General features: G+C 31.1%; 1 protein-coding gene across 1 annotated transcript; it reads left to right on the top strand.

Moving 5' to 3' along the window:
• Positions 1-7,411: 7,411 nt before the first annotated feature.
• Positions 7,412-14,179, top strand: LOC139839973 (uncharacterized). Its single transcript, XM_071830189.1, has 7 exons — positions 7,412-7,752; positions 8,885-8,942; positions 9,377-9,457; positions 9,671-9,706; positions 9,952-10,191; positions 10,263-10,404; positions 13,578-14,179. The coding sequence occupies exons 1-7, from the start codon at positions 7,577-7,579 to the stop codon at positions 14,051-14,053; spliced, it is 1,209 nt and encodes a 402-aa protein (XP_071686290.1). The 5' UTR covers positions 7,412-7,576; the 3' UTR covers positions 14,054-14,179.
• Positions 14,180-14,412: the final 233 nt, after the last annotated feature.

The raw sequence follows: 14,412 nt of genomic DNA, 5'->3' as shown, positions 1-14,412 counted from the left end.
TTCCAAGATTGCAAGTTTACTTCCAAGTTTTCTAAATCCATTCCAAGTAATCATCCAAGATCAAGAAACCTTTGTTACTTACATTAGGTTATCTTTCTAATACAAGGTAATAATCATATTCAAACTTTAATTCAATTTCTATAACTATAACAATCTTATTTCGAGTGGAAATCTTACTTGAAATTGTTTTCGTGTCATGATTCTGCTTCAAGAACTTTCAAGCCATCCAAGGATCCTTTGAAGCTAGATCTATTTTTCTCATTTTCAGTAGGTTTATCCAAGGAACTTGAGGTAGTAATGATTTTCATAACATCATTCGATTCATACATATAAAGCTATCTTATTCGAAGGTTTAAACTTGTAATCACTAGAACATAGTTTAGTTAATTCTAAACTTGTTCGCAAATAAAAGTTAATCCTTCTAACATGACTTTTAAAATCAACTAAACACATGTTCTATATCTATATGATATGCTAACTTAATGATTTAAAACCTGGAAACACGAAAACACCGTAAAATCGGATTTACGCCGTCGTAGTAACACCGCGGGCTGTTTTGGGTTAGTTAATTAAAAACTATGATAAACTTTGATTTAAAAGTTGTTATTCTGTGAAAATGATTTTTATTATGAACATGAAACTATATTCAAAAATTATGGTTAAACTCAAAGTGGAAGTATGTTTTCTAAAATGGTCATCTAGACGTCGTTCTTTCGACTGAAATGACTACCTTTACAAAAATGACTTGTAACTTATTTTTACGACTATAAACCTATACTTTTTCTGTTTAGATTCATAAAATAGAGTTCAATATGAAACCATAGCAATTTTATTCACTCAAAACGGATTTAAAATGAAGAAGTTATGGGTAAAACAAGATTGGATAATTTTTCTCATTTTAGTTACGTGAAAATTGGTAACAAATCTATTCCATCCATAACTTAATCAACTTGTATTGTATATTATGTAATCTTGAGATACCATAGACACGTATACAATGTTTCGACCTATCATGTCGATATATCTATATATATTTCGGAACAACCATAGACACTCTATATGTGAATGTTGGAGTTAGCTATACAGGGTTGAGGTTGATTCCAAAATATATATAGTTTGAGTTGTGATCAATACTGAGATACGTATACACTGGGTCGTGGATTGATTCAAGATAATATTTATCGATTTATTTCTGTACATCTAACTGTGGACAACTAGTTGTAGGTTACTAACGAGGACAGCTGACTTAATAAACTTAAAACATCAAAATGTATTAAAAGTATTGTAAATATATTTTGAACATACTTTGATATATATGTATATATTCTTATAGGTTCGTGAATCAACAAGTGGCCAAGTCTTACTTCCCGACGAAGTAAAAATCCGTGAAAGTGAGTTATAGTCTCACTTTTAAAATCTAATATTTTTGGGATGAGAATACATGCAGGTTTTATAAATGATTTACAAGATAGACACAAGTACGTGAAACTACATTCTATGGTTGAATTATCGAAATCGAATATGCCCCTTTTTATTAAGTCTGGTAATCTAAGAATTAGGGAACAGACACCCTAATTGACGCGAATCCTAAAGATAGATCTATTGAGCCTAACAAACCCCATCCAAAGTACCGGATGCTTTAGTACTTCGAAATTTATATCATATCCGAAGGGTGTCCCGGAATGATGGGGATATTCTTAAATATGCATCTTGTTAATGTCGGTTACCAGGTGTTCACCATATGAATGATTTTTATCTCTATGTATGGGATGTGTATTGAAATATGAAATCTTGTGGTCTATTATTATGATTTAATAATATATAGGTTAAACCTATAACTCACCAACATTTTTGTTGACGTTTTAAGCATGTTTATTCTCAGGTGATTATTAAGAGCTTCCGCTGTCGCATACTTAAATAAGGACGAGATTTGGAGTCCATGCTTGTATGATATTGTGTAAAAACTGCATTCAAGAAACTTATTTCGTTGTAACATATTTGTATTGTAAACCATTATGTAATGGTCGCGTGTAAACAGGATATTTTAGATTATCATTATTTGATAATCTACGTAAAGCTTTTTAAACCTTTATTGATGAAATAAAGGTTATGGTTTGCTTTAAAATGAATGCAGTCTTTGAAAAAACGTCTCATATAGAGGTCAAAACCTCGCAACGAAATCAATTAATATGGAACGTTTTTAATCAATAAGAACGGGACATTTCATGATTGTCGGTCGGAATGAGCGAATGAATAAGGTTTAGAATTTTAGATAGAATATAATCGTGGCAAGATACTCTGGAAATGAGAGAGAAAATAGTATCATGAACAGGTTCATGGGTAAGTGCATCCGGTTCTTTGCCAAGAGAGAAAGTCAGTGGATGGAAAGAATCGCTTTCTTCTTGTCTCCATTGGTTTAGTTGACTACGAACTCATCAGATGAATTGGGGATGGCTGATTGGTTGATTCATTTTGATGACGCTGCTTCCGGAGCTTAGGTGAACATCCGTGTCGGAATAGTTGTCGGGTTCCGAAGAACTTGAACTAGTGACGAGTTCCATTTCGTAATGTTGAGTAAAGGGTTTTTCGGTATGAAATAATTTTCGGATGTCGGATGATATTCTAATTACATAAAATACTTATATATAGTAAGGAAGAACCCGTAGATTACAGAGGAATTTGTAGAATATGTCAGACAAAGTTTACACTAATAGATACGCTAAGATATGAATTAGCAGATATGCTAAGATATGAATTTTGTCTATACACTATTCATGCAATCAATGCAGTAAGATGTCTAGACTTAAGAATGATAAGCAGGTAATTTCCTACAGATGATAAGTAGATGATTTCCGACTAGAAATGATAAGCAAAACTTTTGACATGTAGACACGGTCGAAGTCCAGACTCACTAATGCATCTAAACAACTATCAGTTAGACACACTAATACAAGACCTGGTTCGCTAAGACCACCGCTCCGATACCAACTGAAAGGACCCGTTCATATCGATTATAAACGATTCACAATAGTTGATTACATCGCGAGGTACTTGACCTCTATATGATACATTTTACAAACATTGCATTCGTTTTTAAAAGACATACTTTCATTACATCGAAAGTTGATGGCATGCATACCATTTCAAAATATATCCAACTATAATTGACTTAATAATAATCTTGATGAATTCAACGACTCGAATGGAACGTCTTTTGAAATATGCCATTAATGACTCCAAGTAATATCTCTAAAATGAGCAAATGCACAGCGGAAGATTTCTTTCATACTTGAGAACAAACATGCTTTAAAGTGTCAACCAAAATGTTGGTGAGTTCATTAGTTTAACATAAATAATCATTTTCGTCATTTTAATAGACCACAAGATTTTCATTTCTCATAAATATACGTCCCATGCATAGACACAAAATTCATTCATATGGATTGAACACATGGTAACCAACATTAACAAGATGCATATAAGAATATCCCCTATCATTCCGGGACATCCATCGGACATGATAAAACAACATCGAAGTACTAAAGCATCCGGTACTTTGGACGGGGTTTGTTAGGCCCAATAGATCTATCTTTAGGATTCGCGTCAATTAGGCGTGCACTAATTCTCAAAATTAGTGATGTTACCTAATTCTTAGGCTACCGAGCAAAAAGGGGCATATTCGGCTTCGATCATTCAACCATATAATGTAGTTTCGATTACTTGTGTCTATTTCGTAAAACATTTATAAAAGCGCATGTATTCTCAGTCCCAAAAATATATATTGCAAAAGCATTTAAAAAGGGAGTAACGAAACTCACTCTACAATATTTTGTAGTAAAAATATTCATACGACAAATTGAATAATGCAGGGTTGACCTCGGATTCACGAACCTATATCATTTATATATATATTAGTACATATAATCGTAATTGAACAATTTCATATATTATAACTTTATATATTATAGATTTAATTTGTATATATATATATATATATATATATATATATATATATATATTTTTTTTAAAAATACCTAATTTGTTATATATGAATATTTATATAAGATTGTTAATATAATTAATTTATACTTATATGTAGTATTACTAATAAGTATATTTTTATATACATAATAATATTAATAATAGTAACTAAAAGTTGTATTTGATTATAATGATAAAATTAATAATAACATTACTTATGATAATAATAATTATAATAAAGATTGTAGTAGTAATAATAATAATAATAATAATAATAATAATAATAATAATAATAATAATAATAGTAAAAATGATAATAGTAATAATTATATAATTATAATGATAACAAAATAACAATTTTATAGAAATGATAATAATTTTTAATAATAACAATACTAATAATGATAATCATATTAATAATACTTTTGTTAATAATAATAATAATAATAATAATAATAATAATAATAATAATAATAGTACTAAAAATGATACTAATGTTAATATTTATAAAAATAATAATAAATTGTATTGCTTTGATAATAATCATAATAAAAATAAAAAATGATAATAATACTAAAACGATAAAATTAATAATAACAACTGAGCAACAGTTTTGTAGTTGCAATCGATGGTGAGGATCAGAACTAGTAACGAGTAGATGGGTTGTTGGTGATGGTTTAGATGAAGGTGGTTTTTGGTGATGATTGTAAAAGAGCGGTAGTTGTTCTTAATGGTAGGGTGGCGTCCATGGTGGAGTGGTGGTTTGGGTTGAAGCCGACGGTGGACTAGGGTGACATGAGGGAGAAGAAGATTCAACATATGTATATGTATATACATCTTATATGCACATATATCAAATATAAATAGAAATTAAGATAGATAGAAAAGTGCTACAGTAATCCCAAATCAATATTCAAATAACACGGGTGTTAAACTATTAGTTCTGCCGACACTCTCAATTGGGTACAATATCGTGCTCCGTTGATAATTAGTGAGGGATAAAAGTATTCGGAAAAATCCCAAAATTTTACATTAAATATATTTATTTATTTTGGTCATTATGGTATAAAATTCGATCTTTAATTTGTTAAATAAAAATTACATCAACTGTCCCTCTCAATTCTGGGTAAAATATAAAAAGTGTTAAAACTTAACAAATAGTTCATAAATACATTTTTAATAAGCCTAAAATTTATAGAACTCATTTTCGTATCACCGTTTATTTTAAAATTACATAAGTTTGAATTTAACTTGCTTAATATCAATCGAAACATCAAACAAGTATTACAATTATTTAATATTTATTTTTAATATACTTTATTTATATATAGAGATATATTTTAAATAATAATTATTATAATATCATATTTTTATTTTATTAATTTTTAATAACAACATATAATACTTCAAATTATATTTCGAATTATTATTTATATATACATACACACATATCTATTTACAATTAATTGTTCGTGAATCGTCGAGAGCAGTCGAAGGTCAAATGATTTCATAAACTAGTTCAAAATTTTTGAAATTCAAGTTAATAGACTTTGCTTATAATGTCGAAACCATATAAAGATTAAGTTTAAATTTGGTTGAAAATTTCCGGGTCGTCACATACAACGTTTAAGTTGCAAGATAAGATTTTCTTTTGACATGATAGTAAGACTATTTTAACCTCAATTGTGACATCACACGTAAATGATGTACCTTTTGATGATGTGATAATGTCATGAAATGAAGTTATTTAGTGGTGAGTGTTAAATTTGAGTGGAAAATTTTTGAGTGATATGATAAAATTTGATTGAAAGTTTGGTGGAAAAAAATAAGTTAACAATATATATAAATATGTGTCAAAATCTGATTCGTAAAAAAAAAAAAAAACAAACGCCACCTTTTCTTAATCAAAGTGACTAACGCCCTTATCTGTCAGATGGTGATGCTGGTTTAGGAGCGTTACTTTCATCAAACCGTGACACATCATTTGACGCCTAAAATGTAACCAATAGTAACCAGGGGTATTTTCGTTATTTCACCTTTTTTTTCAACGATAAAAGAAGCAGCTTTCGTAAAAGAACTAACCCTTCAATGTTACCAAAAGATGTCGAAATTTTTTTTTTTTACAAAAAAATCAACTAACTTTTTTTTCTTCTTCTTTACTTCCTCAACGATAAAAGAGACAACTTTTTTAAAAGGAACAAACCTCAATGTTACCAAAAGATGTCGAAAAACATTCTTTTTTTACAAAATAGATCAACTAACTTAAAAAAAAATGAACGCTAAAAGAAGCAACTTTCACAAAAGGAACAACCTTCAATGTTAGATGTAGAAAAAAATTCTTTTTTACAAAATAGATCAAGACTTTTTTTAAACTCACATTTAAAACGGAACCCCCGACGCAAAGCGAGGTCTCTTTAGACTAAAAGGTAGTTATTTAGGTAAAAAGTATTGTACTAGTGCTAACCTAGCATATAATATACCTTTTTACCCAACTGTTTCTCTATGATAAATATTAAAACAAAATAATAATAATAATTAGACTACACCTAAAAAAAGAATAAATAAAAATAATTAGACTACACCAAATAATCTATAATCTATAATCTTATTATTCACTATTCGGAGTATTAGATATTAAAAGTATATTAGATCAGATTAGTTTAACAGCTTGTGTAAAATTTCTCCCATTTAAAACTCATTATCATCTGTCATCGTGATCATCCAGTGAAAAACTAATATACATCTTCTTCTTCTTCTATCTTTTTATTTATTTATTTTTTTGCCAAAAACGAACGAAAAACTAATATAGAAATATATATCTTCTTCTATATATATATATATATATATATATATTGAAAGGATCCCTAGAGAACTAGAGTATGTAGAGAACCCATAGAACTCATAGATTGAACTTCAATCTATGTGGAGATTGAGCTTCAATTTTGGAAAAAAAAATACAATCTGGAAAAAAAAACTGCAAAAAAAAAAAAAACAGCGAATCTGAACAGAAAAAAAGTGAATCTGCAAAAAAAAAAAAAAACTGCAAAAAAAAACGTCAATCTGCACGCAGATTGACTCAATCTGCATAAAAAAAAGTCAAATCTGCACAGAAAAAAGTCGATCTGCAAAAAAAAAAAAAAAAACTGCAAAAAAAAAACGCAGATTGACTCAATCTGCATAAAAAAAACTGAAAAAAAGTCGATCTGTAAAAAAAAAAAAAATGGAAAAAATCGTCAATCTGCATGCAGATTGACTGAATCTGCAAAAAAAAAAAATTCTGAACAGAAAAAAAAATCTGCAAAAAAAAAAAATTATGTAAATCTGCACGCAGATTTAGTGAATCTGCACGAGTTCCATGAGTCTCTACTACTATGAGTTCTACATGTATCCTCACCCTGTATATATATTAGATACAAATAATTACTGTAATAAAATAATCACCACCCATAACTAAAAATCCTCTCTCCCCAACCCCAAAAAAGAACCCATATCTTTGCTCATCTTCTTGATTTCTACTACTATCATATCCATATCATATACCCTTCAATTTCATCTCTAAAATTTGGCTTCTTGAAAATAAATCAAGTCTTCAAGAATGTGGGGATTTGGGGGCAGATTCTACTGGGGTAATAATTATAATGAATCAAGTAAAGGAATTGTGGTGGTATTTGCATGGATGTCAAGTCAAGATAAACATTTGAAGAATTATGTTGATCTTTATTCATCTCTTGGTTGGAGTTCACTTATTTGCCATTCCCAATTTCTTAATCTGTATGTCTTTTCATGCCCTAATTAAATTAAATTAAATTAATTTTATGTTTTTTTGTGTAAACCCTTCAACTTTCATCTTATCTTATGCTTGATTTCTTGTTTTTGTTTACTGTCTTGTTTGTTACTTAACTTAGACTTTACATTCTTATGTCAACTGAATTAGATTACAAGTTTGAAATTTGATAACAAACTTGAAATTGAAGTGTACTGAAACACTTAATTATTCTTCTTTGGGTGTTTTTTCAAACAAGAGTTAAGAAGAGATATGAAATCATTACTAGCACCTACATATTTTTTGCCAATTTTTGTATTTGGGAAATATGGGAATTCAGTGTTCTTGAAAAGGTTTGATTTTGAAATTTAGTTTTTGTTTGTAGTTGATAAGTTAGTACAGTTAGTACTCTTTTGGTGGTATGATTGATTTTACATGATAATTTGGATATTTGTAAGACTTCTGTATTAGATTAATCATGGTTAAAAAAATGGAAGTAAAATATGGTGATTAAAATTAGTGTCACAAGTAATACATTTTACTTCAAAGTTGCTATAATTGTTGCATTTAAGATGGGAGGAATCAATATTGGTTTTGATTTAGGTGGGATGGAGTAATCGTTTGCGTGTGGTACTTTCGATCGAACATGTTGCAATTAGGTCATTTCAGCTAAAAAGTTGCTAAAAAGTTGCAATTAATATGGGAAGATATCATTACGGTGTTCTTTTGAGTAGCAGTAATAATAATAATAAGATGTAGCGTGTGGTACTGGAACTTTAAATTTAAACATTATTATTAGCATTTTTTCCGTTGTGATGTCAAAAAGGGTGTGTAGACCACCTGCTCCATCCCAACGGGTCCCACAATAAGCTAAATTACTGTATTTTGACTCGGTACTTGTAGATTAGGTGATGTGGTTGTTAAATTAAGGTAAAAAAATTTGGACCCTAAAATTGAACAATGATGGTTAAGAATGAATTGTGATCAAGAGAGACAGATTTAAACTAAAAATGGGATTAAAGGAACTCTTGAACCTCTTGATCACCATTATGCATAAATGCTCTTCTCTTGTTATTTTCATTTATTTAATTTATTAGAGTTTTTGGATTTATTTATTTATGGACATGAATTGATACACAGGTTCTTCCCAGATAAGGCTAATATGTTGGCCTTTGACATTCTTAATGAGCTTGTTAAGGTCAGTTCCGTAACATTTTACTACTCATTAGAGGTGATAAAATGGGTGGGTCTGGCGGGTTGGTAAATGTGTGAAATTAGGGGATGTTTTGTAAGGGTTGAAATGGGTCCAAGTTACTTGAAAATCTTCCATTGTCTCATGATATCTTAAATAATTAGTTTGTCAAACATGATAAAAATACCTTAATATATTATATCATGTTACATTATCAAGAAAAGGCTAAGTTTTCGTGAACTGAATTCAGAGGGTGTTATTCGTTCAAAATACTCTTTGGGGTGACTTTCGATCCGTTTGACCAGTTTGACCCATTTGACCCCATTCCTTTCAAGTTATTTCCCTATAATTGTGTGACCCGCTCGAGATAAAATAAAAGCAGGATCGACCCATTATCAACAATAGGTTTAAAACTAATTTATGTTCGTTTGTACACGAAGGAACTAAGAAAAAGGCCATGCCCTGTCGTGTTCGCGCCTTTCTCTGGTGGCCCAAAAGCTTGCATGTACAAAGCTTTGCAGGTAATATAACTTACATGTTTATATATGGTGTTATATTATATAGTGCTTATTACCATAGAAACAAAGGTACAAACATCTATTGTGAATTAGATATAAAGCTGTGATGGGTAAAGCAATTTTGCAATATTCTTTTAAATTTGACCTTTTTGATATTGGATTACTTAGGTTTCTTAGATTCCTATTGGTTGTTTACTTTGGTATCGTTTGGTGTAGATAATCGACTCAAAGTGTGTATCTCAAAGAGATCTGGTAAGATGTCTATATCTATCCTTTATTTTCCGATGTATCAATTTCTTTAAATATTCTAGAGGTGGTACTTTCGACCCATTATACTAATGAATAGGTCAGACAGGTTATATTTGACTAAAACCTGTTCTCATATCTAATTTAATGGGTATAAAAATACTTGAACTTGTAATGTGGGTCAGCCAGTTCACTCATTCTTTTTTGCACTTTACTATTATTTTAAACTTGCTTTGTGTTTGATGGTGAAGGGTGAGTATCGACTCGTTAGAGACTGTCTTTCTGGACACATATTCGATTCTGCTCCTATAGATTTCACAAGTGATTTGGGCACCCGATTTGCTCTTCACCCGAGCGTTCTTAAACTGTCCCGTCCTCCCACAATAGCAAAATGGATTGCAAGCGGTATATCATCGAGCCTTGATGGTTTATTCCTTAGCAAATTTGAGTCGCAACGTGCAGAATATTGGCAGACTTTGTACTCAACTATAGTAAGTTTCTACTTAAAGTTGATTCATTTAATCTCTCTCTTTTTTTACACTCATGTTTAAAATAATGCCAGGGGATCAAAGCACCATATTTAATATTTTGCTCAGAAAATGACGATCTTGCCCCTTACCAAACCATATGCAACTTTGCTCAACGGTTACAAAGTCTTGGTGGCGATGTTAAAATGGTGAAATGGAGTAGCTCTCCTCATGTAGGTATGCGCAAGGGTTAAATTTGCGGTTTTTCTAACATATTGGGATCGATAATCAATAATTAATCCTAGTAAATAAACATAAAGACTATAACTTTGAATATAATAATTCTCTTTCAATAATAAACGAAGTACTATATAAAATCAATACTAAAAGCTGATCATTAATAGAATGCCTCTCTATAATATTACTAGTAAGTTTCCTAGTTGTGCGACAAAATTTAATGGTTAAATATATTTCCTAGGAGTTTAAAAGTAAGTAAAGTATGTTTAGTAATTATGTAAGTGAAAGTGAATAGGGGGCTGTTTCACATACAAAATACATGCAAAACCCCTCAAAATCACGTAGCTTTTGTGAAAAACAACAACAAAACCCAATCCCACAAAAGTGGGTTATGGGGAGGTAAGATGTAGACAACCCTTCTCCTATCCTAGAATAAAGACAAGTCATTTCTCTACCCAAAGTGAAACACCACAGGAGTAGAGAAAGTCCTCCCTCTCATTGTTCTATGGATAGAGAGATTGCTTCCGAATGGACCTCCGACCAATAGATAGGTTAAAAAAAATAGTGTGAGACACCATGAAAATGGTAGAATCAAATTTACACGGGTTTTAAATCTGCATGAAGTTCAATTTTGGCTCTGAGCGGCAGTCAAGTCCCAAATCAATCGATGCTTGCTGTTAACTCGATTAATAGAGCCAAAGCTTTTGTGAAAAAGCTTTCTTAAATTAAAAGCCAACTCTAATACCCTAACACCTATTAACTTCAAAATGCGTACGTGAATAGTAATCGTCAATTAAAAGCCAACTCTAATACCCTAACACCTATTAAATTAAAAGCCAACTCTAATACCCTAACACCTATTCATAGAAGTGATTGTGAACTCATGACGATGTTAATATGATACTTACCTCAATTAGGTTATTGATTAATTAACCGTGTATTAACTTTTAATTGTTATGACGGATAGTATATCGAATTTGAGGCTGCTAATTGGTTGGTTCTCAAAGTTTGCATTTCTAAAAATATTTGGCCTTTTGTTTGAAAATTCTATTATGAATTATATCCTTATTAATTTTACAGAATCAACTTTTTTGATCCTCTTTTGCTTTTTGACATGTGTTATATGCTTTTTCGATACGGTTTACACAAGCAAACATTCATTTGATATTTGTATTGCACTCCGCATAAGTATGGCATCCTCATCTTTAATCATCGCTTATAATTGAAATGTTTTACTACATTCTTTAGTAGGCAAAGATCTAATAGTACCGATTACCATTAAAGTCGACTTGTTTTGCTAATATATGTCTAGAAATTATAAACAACTAATAATAGGGCGAGTTCTTACTTATATTCAAGGTGATTGTTGTATTAATGCAAGATGATATAGTTTTATAATGGGATAAACGTGGAAGTAGGATTTTCGAAGTTCTCATTTTTTTGGTTAAAAAGTAAACAGTTAAATATTGTTTTCAAGCTTGGAAGTAGATGGGAGTTCAATATACTTTTTTAACAAACCGATTACCGCTTTCAAAGTTGGAACGAGGAAACGTGAAATGCCCAAATTGATAATCATGACGGGTTTAGTTGGAGAACCGCAGGCAACGCTAAACATATTGAGTTAGATGCCACTACACGGGGATGCATAAGTGGCTCAACATGACGCGGGTGAAAAAATAAAGACCAACTGGGTGATTCACCAATATTATTTGGGAAATGGAAAAGACGTCATGGATACTATATAGTGTTGAAAGTGTTTAAAACGTTAGTGCTTATATCTTTTTTATTGAAAATACAAATACTACTTTTTTTAAACACTTTCGACACCACATATACTCAATCCATGACGTCATTTTTGTTTTCCAAATGGTATTGGTTTATCACAGGTTGGTCATATCTTTCCCACATGCGCCATGTAAAACCAATGTTTTCCAACATCCTTGTGTAATCTTATCCAAGTCAATAAGTTTAGCATTACCTGTGTGATTATCTGACTAAACTCGTCATAATCATCAGTTTGAACCTTTCGACATTTCCGCGTTCTAACTTTGTACGCGGTAATTGGTTTTTTATAAGAATATATTAAACTCCCATATGCATGCATTCTAGAAAACGAAACTGCACCTGTTAATTTGTTACCAAAAAAAATGAGCACTTCGAAAATCTTACTTTTGCGGTCGTCCCATGATAAAATTATATCATGTTGCAATAAAATGACAATCACTTTGAATATAAGCGCAAACCACATTGTTATTTTATTTTACATATATGAGCAAAACAAATCTACTTTAATAGTAATCGGTACTATTAGATCTTTGCTTATTAAAGAATGTACTACTTTGTAATTGGAAGATATATGATCAAACAAGAGGATGTCATACCTATGCAGAGTGCAATATAAAATCAAATGAATGTTTCCTCTTTCGAACCATGCCGAAAAGGAATATAACACATGGCAAAAAACAAAAGAGGTAAAAAAAAAAAAAAAACTTGATTTGGTAAACAAGGATATAACTAAAGATGGTGAATATGGAGAATGTTCATATCAGAATTTCAAAACAAAACCCAAATATAATCTTTGAGAATTGACCAATTAGCAGCCTCCAATTCGATATATCTCCTGTTGTAATAGCTAGAAGTTAATACAAGGTTAGTCGTTAGTCAATCAAAAACCTAAATGAGGTAAGTATCATATTAATATCATCATCAGTTCATAATTACCTTATCAATAGAAGAAATACCTTAAATTAACCTAAGATTTATCACTTAAAAGTGTAATCCCAATAATAAGCCCTATTAGGACCTATACAACTTGTGCAACCATATGTGGACCTCAAAATATATCAAATCTCCTCATACAGAATAAGCTACTTTCTAGTAGTAGTTAGCACTCCTATTTTTTTATGTGTTTTGAGCAACCGTATATATAGGACCCATTCCCCTCTAGTAAGAACATGTTCTCTGTTTTGGTGCTTTTAGGGAATGTTTGATTCTAGTTGCACTTTTAGGACAACCTTTGACCTATCCAAATATTACATAGAAAGTTCCTATGAGCACCTTGTCGCCTACGACCCGTTTTGTTTTAACCAATTATTTGATTCTGATTATTCAATAAGATATAATCACTCCTAAAGCGCATTTCCAATTGAAGAACCTAACAAACACTAGTGCAGGTCATTATCAGCATCATCGAGAAGAGTACAAGGCTGCTGTGACTGACCTCCTAACGAAGGCAACATTCGTTTACTCGCAAAGAACCCAACATACATGTGGGTCCCGCCATACGTCAGAACCGTTACGCCACCTAAGGGAAGCGGTTTCCAGCTCAAACCAATACCGGAGCTGCCACAAAATCACGCTCGATTTAAACGACCACTTGGTTGTTCCTGGCTCAGTCGAGTACCATGAAGGTAGAGAAGTGGGGTCCATTCACGGTGCACCTAAAGAAAATTTAATTCCAAGGTCAACCCCAAAAGTGGTCAACGCTCATGGAATTCTAGGTCAAATCCTGTTTGATGTCTGTGTACCAGAGAACGTTGAAGATTGGGATTTAAGGTCGTTGCCATCATCTTCCTCGTGTAAATTTAATTCAGCCCGGAGAAATTCACATTTTAATCCTATAAAATGCATCCGAAGATCGAGGCTTTAGTTTCTTTTTTAAGGGGAAAGAGGTGGTCTGAATAATGAGGTTTGTAACATGAAAAGTGCATACATAAATATTCAAAATGCTGTTTTGTAGAACTATCTTTCTATAATAAAAAATGGTGTTTTCACATTGTTCTTGTTGCATCAAGATTTGTTCATTTAAAGTCCAGTACCAGTAACTCAGTAAGTGTCAATACTCTTTTTAACTATTACTAAACTTGAGTTGTAAATGTACGGAAGATTGATTTTTGTTTGTAAGTGTTAGCCTAAGAAAAAAATATACAGTAACAAACCCAGCTTAATCAGCATTAGATAAATTGCAATAAATTTCAACTTTATGCATTCAGCTGGAGTTTGTTGCGG

This window comes from Rutidosis leptorrhynchoides, chromosome 4 (assembly GCF_046630445.1).
Source record: "Rutidosis leptorrhynchoides isolate AG116_Rl617_1_P2 chromosome 4, CSIRO_AGI_Rlap_v1, whole genome shotgun sequence".
NCBI classification, from domain to species: domain Eukaryota; kingdom Viridiplantae; phylum Streptophyta; class Magnoliopsida; order Asterales; family Asteraceae; genus Rutidosis; species Rutidosis leptorrhynchoides.
The sequence above is the reverse complement of the archived record's forward strand: the minus strand, read 5'-3'. Positions and strand labels throughout refer to the sequence as shown.

Bases quoted from the DNA above. Each gene is read 5' to 3' on its own strand.
- LOC139839973 (XM_071830189.1), top strand. From the start codon at position 7,577: ATGTGGGGATTTGGGGGCAGATTCTACTGGGGTAATAATTATAATGAA. The intron at 9,458-9,670 runs GTAATATAACTT...CGTTTGGTGTAG, and splicing joins GCATGTACAAAGCTTTGCAG to ATAATCGACTCAAAGTGTGT. The intron at 10,192-10,262 runs GTAAGTTTCTAC...AAATAATGCCAG, and splicing joins AGACTTTGTACTCAACTATA to GGGATCAAAGCACCATATTT.